The sequence below is a fragment of the Thamnophis elegans genome, unplaced genomic scaffold (assembly GCF_009769535.1).
Source record: "Thamnophis elegans isolate rThaEle1 unplaced genomic scaffold, rThaEle1.pri scaffold_46_arrow_ctg1, whole genome shotgun sequence".
Lineage (NCBI taxonomy): Eukaryota > Metazoa > Chordata > Lepidosauria > Squamata > Colubridae > Thamnophis > Thamnophis elegans.
In genome coordinates, this window is record NW_022473897.1 from 189,620 (window position 1) to 199,750 (window position 10,131).

Consider the following 10,131-nt stretch of genomic DNA (forward strand, 5'->3'; position numbering starts at 1 on the left):
GCAAGACGGCCCCAACTGCCACGTCGCTGGCATCAGCTTGAACGACAAAAGGCTTGTCCATCTCCAGATGCTTCAGAACCGGTTCCGCCGCAAAGAGTCGTTTCAACTTCTCAAAAGCAGCCTGACACTCCATGGTCCAATCCAATGGCTTGCTAGGCTTAGGTTTAGGCCCACCTTTGGACTTCAAAAATTAGTGATGGGAAGCGCAATTTTGGCAAAAGAAGGGATGAACTGACGATAGAAATTGGCAAAACCCAAAAATTTCTGCAATTGTCTACGTGTACGGGGTGCCTCCCACTCAGTGACCGCCTTTACCTTAGCAGGGTCCATCTCAATACCAGCGGGGGAGATACAATACCCAAGGTAGTCAATATTCTCCTGGTGAAATTCACACTTGGACAACTTGGCATAAAGTTCAGCAGCCCGGAGCTTCTTCAGGACAGTGCGGACCAACGTGACGTGTTCGTCATAAGTTTGAGTGTAAATAAGGATATCATCTAAATATACGATAACGCCCTTGTAAAGATGATCATGTAAAATTTCATTAATTAATTGCATAAAGACTGCAGGCGCCCCTTGCAGGCCAAAGGGCATCACCCGGAACTGGAAACAACCGAGGGGGCAGTTGAAAGCCGTCTTCCACTCATCCCCCTCCTTTATGCGGACCCTATAGTATGCTTCCCTGAGGTCCAATTTAGTGAAAATACAGCCCTTTCCCAGTTGGGCCAGCATGTCCTTCATCAGTGGTAATGGGTATAGGTTCTGAGCTGAGATGCAGTTCAGGTTTTTGAAATTAACACATAATCTCAGGGAGCCATCTTTCTTCTCTCTGAACAACACGGGTGCCGCTACCTTGGGTCGTGCTGGCTCAATGAAACCCCTTTTCAAGTTTTTATCAATGAATTTCCTCATTTCCTCCATTTCCCTAGGAGACATTGAATATATTTGGGGCTTTGGAAGCTTTACTCCCGGCAAAATATCAATGGAGCAATCAGTAGGTCTGTGGGGTGGAAGCTTATCTGAAGATTCTTCACTAAAAACCCCTTTCAGGTCCCAATACTCTTTTGGAATCTTTTCTTCCCCCTCAATCTTCTCCTGGCCCCTGGCGGCCAATGCGGGGCTGGAGCCAGCAGGCTCTGGGGCGTCGGCCTCCCCGTCTGGGGCTGTGTTGGTCTGAATGCGCAGCCATCCCTCCCTCCAATTAATGCGAGCGTTCCATTTACGAAGCCAGGGGAGTCCCAAAATAAGGTGTCTGTCCATTCCAGGAGCCACAATAAAAGAGATCAATTCTACATGGGTGCCCATTTTCATCTCTAGAGGTTCAGTGTAGAAATGGGCTGGGCCACCCCCTGCAATGGATCCATCGATTTGGCAAAAAACAATAGGGGTTTTCAAAGTCCTTAATTTCAAGCCCAGTTTTTCAACCATTCCAGGGTTAATCATACATCTCGAACAGCCCGAATCAAGGAGGGCGGGAAGCTGTTCTGTCTCCCCATCGGGTGGCACCCTTAACTCTACTGGGATCAACATGGGGCCTTTATTTGAACTCACCCAACGAGGCGAGGCGTCGTCATCGGAGTCATCAGAGGAGTTGGTGGTGACGTCCGCTTCTTCTTCCGCCTCCTGCCTGAAGCGCTGGGGGGTGTTTTCAGCAGCGAAAGAAGCCTCTTTCTTCCTCCCTGTGGTCTTGCTCGTCTTCCCTTCCCTCTTGGCAGGGGGCGGGGTGGTTGCAGGAAGTTTAGCACGGCAATCCATGGCGCGGTGGCTCCCCTTCCCACAACGGAAGCACGTGAAAGGCTTGGCCTTGCCGGCGGAGCTTCCCTTCCCTTCACCCCTGATGTGGAATGGGGCCTTTTGAGCGCTGGGGGGGGGGTGATCTCTCTGCTTTCTCCTCTTTCACATGTTGAAGTCTAATCAAGTCGAGCTCAACGTCTGCTGCATTTTCATACCAAGCTGTAACTCGCTTGGGAAGGTGTCTGTTAACGCATTGTTGGTAAATGTCCTCATTTAATCCCAATGCAAACTGGTCGAGGAGGGCATCTTCAGACCAGCCTCTCATATAAGAAGAAAGCTGTTGAAACTCCTGAATATATTCAGCCACCGGTCTATCTCCCTGTTTGAGGGCCATAAATTTCACCTTCCCCCGTTTCTCAATCAGCGGATCATCAAATCTCCTTTTTAACGCAGTCATAAAGGCATCAAAATTCCTCAGGAGGGGGGAGTTGCATTGGTGTAAGCTGACCATCCATTCGGCCGCTTTTTCCTCCAGAGAAAGTAAAACCATTCGCACCTTCATCTCATCTGTTTCTAAATCGGGCCCATAAATTTCCATATAATTCCAAATCTGTATAACAAAGAGACCCAGGTCCCTGGGATTTCCGTTATATTTTACTGGCAAGGGAGGGACTTTTGCCATTCTGCGTCTTCTGCCCCCCCCCCCTACTCTGGCAGCAGCCCTGGCTGGTGGGGGGGAAGCTGTTTCTGGGTTTGTTTGCTCCCACCCCCCCTCGGCTTCTTCACCCTCCCTAAATTTTTGCATAGAGTACCTTTGTTCAAACTCTTCCGTTTGTTCTCTTTCCCGGGGCCTCCGCTCGGTCAAGGCTTCCTCCCATTCGGCTGGTTTTTTCTTTTGTTTTCTCCTGGTAACTCCAGCATCCAAACTCTCACTGTCCTCCTTTTGCCCCACACCTAAAGTCCATCGAGGGCGAACCGCAGGCTCCTCTATTCCTAGTCCAGCCAGCCTTCCAGGTAAAGATGGGTCTGCAGTTTCCCATTCAGTCTCCTCTTCATCGCTCGCTCGCAATGACATTTTCCTCATTCCTTCTTGTGAGTACACCCCCCACGGTAGGTTGAAAATTCCTGGTGGGGTTTGAGTGAGTCTTCGCTTACTGTCAGCACCTCTTCATTGGATAATTAGGAAAGAAGACCACGAGACTCCATAGGTAGAAATCAAGTGTACTTTTACTAATTATAAATGATTAAAGGCGTAGCAAAGCGAAGACTGATTATTTAGGCGCGAAAGCGATTGATATATAGAATAACCCATTCCCCACCCCTTGGCATCCCAGTTACAGTCCAATCATAATTCTCCTAAGTGTCAGGTGTGAGATAACTTCAAAAGGCATCACTAAGATGGAATGTCGGTGCCGTTAGCCTTGGCGGGAACCTCCTCTACATGCGTAGTCCGACAGGCAGCAGAACTCCAGAATCTTCCTCCAGCACAATTAGTAAACCCCTCCCAAATACCATGCCCTCCCTCCCCGTTTCATGGCAGCCGAAGCAGCAGCAAAGCAGAGGCTGACAGTAAAATTCTGACAGTGAGAGCAATCAACCCTTGGAACAGAAGTTCCCTTCAGAGGTTGTGGGAGCTTCATCACTGGAAGCTTTGAAGAAGAGACTGGACTGCCATCTGTCAGAAATTCTGTAGGGTCTCCAGCTTGGGTAAGGGGATGGATTAGATCAGCGGTCATAAACTGGTGGTCCGTGGAGCACGGGTTATCTGCAAAAAAACATTGGTGGTCCACAGAAAAATCTGGACATCTGCATTTTTTTATGTTTTACTACCATGTTTCCCAGGGGCTTATTTTCTTTTAGACTTGAAAATAAATCCTTGGGCTTATTTTCAGGGAGATCTTATGGGTTTTTTTGGTGCAGGAAGCAGCCAGCATGATCATCTCTACTCTGCCCCTTAACCGTGGCCTGTGGATCAGCTGAGCCAGTGAGGGCCGAGAATTCTTCCTTCCTTTGAGAAGGGAAGCTTCTGAGAGGCAGAAAATCCTCCCTTTGCAAAAGAGTGCCAAGAGGGGGGAAAGCCTCCCTTCTCAAAACAGCACTGAGAGTGGAAGAAAAGCCTCACAAAGGTATGTGTGTGTGTGTGTGTCTCCCGCCTGGAAGGTAAATCCAAAAATCAGCTGGTTGGTGGGAGGTACGTGTGCTGGGCAATGGCTTGTGTGCCTGCAGAGAGGGCTCCATGTGCCACCTGTGGCACGCGTGCCATAGGTTCACCATAACTGGCCTACAAGATCCCTTCCAACTCTGTTAATCTGTTATTAAATGAATAAAGAAATATTAACATTCATGAAGACTCTTACAGACATTCACAAGGAAAAATGGGCCAAGGACTTGATAAATTAATCCCTGTGTCAAGTGGACCATTTCCTGGCGACAGATTCAGTAATGGGAGGCTATATTCATTTTCTTATTGAAAAAGCTATTTGGTCCAGAATGCAGCCTCGCGAGCAATATTGGGTATACCTAGATACACCCATGTTATACCCATCCTCCGCAAATTACACCCATCCTCCACAAGCTGCACTGGCTCCCGATTGGTCTCTGAACGCGCTTCAAGGTGCTAGTCATTACTTTTAAAGCCCTACATGGTTTAGGACCTGGCTACCTGAGAGATCGCCTCCTGCCACATACCTCCCAACAACCAACTAGATCTCACAGGTTGGGCCTCCTCTGGGTGCCGTCGACCAGACAATGCCGGCTGGCGACTCCCCGGGGGAGAGCTTTCTCTGTAGCTGTGCTGGCCCTGTGGAACGATCTACCCATAGAGATCCGGACCCTTACCACTCTCCAGGCCTTCCATAAAGCCACCAAGACCTGGCTGTTCCAGCAGGCCTGGGGCTGTTGATCAATGTCCAGCCCCACCTACACTGAATGGATGATGTGCAATTTTAATAATGTACCTTATTTTTAAAAAAAAATTAAATGTTTTTATCTGTCTGTAAGCCGCCCAGAGTCCCTAGGGAGTGGGTGGCATACAAATTTTATTAAATTGGAAATTGGAAATAGATTTTATGTACCGTGAATCACCCTTAACTGATTCATATTGTTATGCCAAACTTGAATGTAAGATGGAAGGATGCTTCTAAAAACATTTCAAAATATTGAGATGAATATTTCTCCAAGATCAATCTCTTCAACATTTATTTATTCATGGACAGAGCAAGCCATTTTCTTTGTGTAATGGAAAGTGCCATTCAGGCTACAGTAAGATCAAGATAGAAGGAAAACTATTTTGCTGCTATGACTGTCTTCGGTGTCCGGAAGGGAAGAATTCTAACAGGGAGGGTAAGACACCTTATAAATCTATCTCACTTAAAATAGCACTCATTGAATCTGAGAGAGAAGGATATCATAGAAAATGTAGCAAACAGATTAGAGAAAATAGTTTTAAGGTACTGAATTTAATGAATTTAATGTCCATTGTATTTAGCAGGTAGTACATTTCAGAGCAAAGATTTATGAAAAGTAAATTGACGGCAACCATCCTAATGTATAAGGTGGTTCAGTGGCTAAGACACTGAGCTTATCAATCAGAAAGCTTGGCAGTTCAGAGGTTTGAATCCCTAGTGTCATGTAACGGAGTGAGCTCGTCCCAGCTTCTGCCAACTGAGCAGTTTGAAAGCATGGAAAAATGCAAGTAGAAAAAATAGGAACAACCTTTGGTGGGAAGGTAACAGTGTTCTGTGTGCCTTTGGCATTTAGTCATGCCAGCCACATGACCATGGAGAGAATTTCGGACAGCGCTGGCTCTTAGGCTTTGAAACAGAAATAAGCACTGCCCCCTCAGACTCATCGTCCGAGTCTGTTGCCAGCTCTGCTTACAGCTAGCGAGCCACAGTAGCATGGAATGGTGCTTGTTGACCTAAAAAGTGGACCCCACCCTTGCGTGAAAAATGCAATAATGATGATGACACAACACATAGTAGGAATCTGACCAGTCAAGGAAACCATCTGTGGTCCTAAAGTCCCAATGAAGATGCTGACTCTTGCTCTTCTAGATATGCTGTCTTTAAAATAGTCCATTCTGAAAAGAATTGGCCCTTACTCCCTTGAGGACAAGACTCATAATGGCACAGTCATAAAAACTTTCTTTTGGCAAAGGGACAGTTCTTTCAATGTAAGCTTGCATTGGAAATTGCAGGATGACTAAGAGTTATGCCTAGGTCATCCACCTCATCCTGCAAAAAACAAGGATAATCTGAAACACATTTGTGGTTACATGCCTGTCCCTTCCTAGCCACTACAGGATATCAAGGCTTAGATAATTATACTTTTAAATTCTTCGCTATTTCCACTTCATTTCTCTTCCAAATCCATAGTTGGGTTAAGGAAACGTAGCATACCAAATCCATGATAAAGGTGCTCAGTTTTTATTTTTAACATCAGAGAAATAATTTCTGGATTAGGCAGATCGATGGACTGCTGTTTATTTTTTATATTAAAACTCATACATATTTCTAGCTTTTTCGTTTGTTTTCAATATGGGAATATTTTAAAAGCATACTTGAATCAATCGAATGTATTAAGTTTTGTTTCCCCATCCGCAAAAAAAAAAAAAACCCTATCAAGAAAGTTCTCAGATACATTTAATATACACTAGGAGCAAAAAATAAAAAGATGTCCAGCAAAATGACTTGTCCCAGCAAAGGCATGTTATAATCTTATGCCAACTTTTACAGAACATGGAGCTAATAATTGGTGATTTATTTCAAATATCTGGATGCAGTTAAATCAGTGTTAAGCTAAATGTGTGTAATCTGAAGTTTAATTTTAATTTCAGAAATCATTCTATAATTTATTTCAGATATATAAAATAAGAGCCGTTTTATTCGTCACCCAAACTTCTAACAGGGTAGGATTTTGTAAATAAGAATGTACAGGCATGCAAACGCATACTTTATGCAAAAATATGCTATTTAAAGATAAAACTTACATTTCCATAGAAGTAGACGGGATTCATCTTGAGAACTTGAATGCCTCAACAAAATAATTGTAAATGTAAGTTGTTCAATATTATTTTTCCTGAAGAAGAACCAAGACGTATATCTACCCCGTTTTCCCCAAAATAAGACCTCCCTGGATAATAATCCCTATCGGGCTTTTGAGCGCATGCACTAAAATAAGCCCCCAAAAATAAGCCCTCCCTGAAAATATCGCAACATAGCAGCAGCCATGAGGTGACCACGCTTGCTGTCTCCTGCACCTAAAAAATAATAATCCCTCCCTGAAAATAAGGCCAAGCGCTTATTTTAAGGGTCAAAAGAAAATAAGAATCTGTCTTATTTTCAGGGAAACACGGTACTATAGCTTTATTTTTAAAAATTTTGCTCCAAGTCTGGTTAATCATTCTGAATGGGGTGTGTGTGGGTGTTTTGGATCTCTGCATTTGAGTGTAGATATTTATCTATCAATATATTTCTCTAGGTTTTTTATTCTGTCTTGGATCAAATATATCATGGGAAACATCCTTTAAAAAAGTCAACCACAGAGATTTTAAAGGAAACACAAGGGGAATGACTAGAACATACAGTATGTGTGAGGGGAACCTTTACCTTTACTTATCCTAATGTATATACTTTTGAAATATTAAGTGGCAGTCCTTGTTTTGAAAATTGTACAATTGGTTTTTAATCCTTCACTGCAACTGCAACTTTAATGCTTTCTTTTGTAGATATGGATGAATGCTTTCAGTGCCCAGAAGATCACTATCCCAATGAGAAGAACAATTTCTGTCTCCCCAAAGTTATAACATTTTTGAACTACAACGAAACTTTGGGTGCTGTTTTGGCCACTTCTGCTCTTTTCTTTTCTTTGGTCACAGTTGGAGTCCTTTGGATCTTTATTAAGCATCAGGACTCTCCCATTGTCAAAGCCAACAACCGGAACCTCACATATGTACTCCTTGTTGCTCTCCTGTTATCATTTCTTTGTATCTTGCTATTCCTTGGAAAACCTCACAAGGTGACATGTATCCTTCGCCAAATTGCCTTTGGCATCATTTTCTCAGTGGCCATTTCTTGTGTTTTGGCCAAAACCATTATTGTGGTTCTGGCTTTCATGGCTACCAAGCCAGGGTCCAAGATGACCAAGTGGGTGGGGAAAAGTCTTGGCATGTTTATAGTATCCTTCTGCTCTTTTATTCAAATTAATATATGTATTATATGGGTAGTCATCTCTCCCCCATTCCCAGATGCTGATATGAAGTCAATAGCAGAAGAAATCATTCTGGAGTGTAACAAAGGATCTTCCTTCATGTTCTATGCTGTCTTGGGTTATATGGGCTTCCTTGCTGTTGTCAGTTTCACACTGGCTTTCCTAGCAAGGAAATTGCCTGATGCTTTCAATGAAGCCAAATTTATCACCTTCAGTATGTTGGTCTTCTGTAGTGTTTGGTTGTCCTTTGTTCCAGCATACCTGAGTTCAAAGGGAAAATATATGGTTGCCGTGGAAATCTTCTCCATTATAGCTTCCAGTGCTGGATTACTGCTTTGTATCTTTTCTCCCAAATGCTACATCATTGTGCGGAGACCTGATCTGAACAAGAAGGAATTTTTAAAAAGCAAAACAACATATTAATATAAAATATGATGGCCTGACAACAAAGAAAAATTTGCTAGGCCAAAATTCTATGCAGATATATTTAAATCAAGAATTGGTGTCTGGTCTATGCTATTCATAATAAAAAAGAAGAGAATTTTTTGCAGTTCATTTGTAATTAATATATTTAAATGGAAAGAGACATTTTTTCTTTTCATTGCACAGAAATCTTTGTCTCTCTTCTTTATTTATTGTAATGAAAAGGCAATGAGAAAAATCTTATTTGCAGAGAAAAGCTTAACATGTATGCAAATCGTGCTTAACACTTTCTTCCACCATTCACTGAAAAAGGCATAATTAATGAAAAAGGTGATTGTACCACTACTATTGGAGCAATAATCATCTCAACTTTCAAAAATTAACTTGACTCTTGATTCTATAAACACCATTTTAATTTGTTAAAGAATATTAAGAATCAATATCAAGACAACCTAGTAGATCCTGAAGTAATTGTTTGGATGTCTCTTAAACAAGAAAATAATGTAACAAAAGTTAGGGCAAAAGTGATCATCTTAGAAAATGTAGCCATTCAAATAAGTTTAATGATCAGAGAGACTTCAGTTTAAGGTATTTATATGAATGTATAATTTTCAGAATCATGCCTTCTACTAATCCCTACAACTGACTGTTTGAAATTTTGGTTCAACAGCAACAGGATGTATACATCAGGGTACATGGGGCTTAGAGTGCAAATGTTGAACAATGCTTTGTGAAATTTAGGCGTTGGAATGGAGTCCCTTCCTGCAGTTCCTTAAATCATTTCTCTCTTTTTCCTAGATCATATGGCTCCTCTCCTCAGAAATACTCAAATCTCAGATAAAGAAGTGTTAGGCTTAAGAAGTTGCCAACAGGTAGTCCATATGCTCCAAAATCATTTTTTACCTTTGATTCTGAAGCTCTGTACAACTCTAGTTTAATACATCCATGCTTTTATTCAAGTACTAGCTGATAACCCCAGCATTGTCTGGGTATTTATTTATAGTGGGAAAACATCCGGACCAAATGTAATTTCTAATCTTGGATTTTTCCCCCTTTCCCGAGGGAGCCCCTTTGTGGAGTACAATGAAGCCATTACCATGACAACTCCACTATACTGTACAGTAGAAGCCATTTTAAGGCACAACAGGCTATATCTTAACAGAACACACACCCTGAGGTTATTTTCCTAGAAAGTAAGTCATCTGTGTACCAAGTTTGGTTGAAATTGCTCAAGGAGTTGCAGAGTTATGCTGGAACACACACCACACACACAAAGATATATATATATATATACACACACACACACACACACATACATACACACACACACACACACAGAGAGAGAGAGAGAGATACACATACACATTCAGCACTGGGACTCCCATGACTGGAGTCACGTTGCCGTCATATGATGTGTCATGATTTTTTCCCCTTTGCAGAGCTGGGCTGAGTGTAGCCTCTGCATGACATATTTGGCCAGTGGACCACCATTTTGACACCCCTGGTTTAGATGCTATATATTCAAAAATTTTAAAATCTGTTTTGCACAAACAAAGAGTCGAGGTGGCGCAGTGGTTAAATGCAGCACTGCAGGCTACTTCAGCTGACTGCAGTTCTGCAGTTCGGCTGTTCAAATCTCACCGGCTCAGGGTTGACTCAGCCTTCCATCCTTCCGAGGTGGGTAAAATGAGGACCCGGATTATTGTTGGGGGCAATATGCTGACTCTGTAAACCACTTAGAGAGGGCTGAAAGCCCTATGAAGC

The 10,131-nt window shown here is 42.7% G+C and overlaps 1 protein-coding gene across 1 annotated transcript; it reads left to right on the forward strand.

Annotated features, from left to right (window-relative positions):
* Positions 1-7,464: 7,464 nt before the first annotated feature.
* On the forward strand, positions 7,465-8,367 carry LOC116523558 (vomeronasal type-2 receptor 26-like). Its single transcript, XM_032238665.1, has one exon. It carries the CDS (start codon positions 7,465-7,467, stop codon positions 8,365-8,367), a length of 903 nt encoding a protein of 300 aa, XP_032094556.1.
* Positions 8,368-10,131: the final 1,764 nt, after the last annotated feature.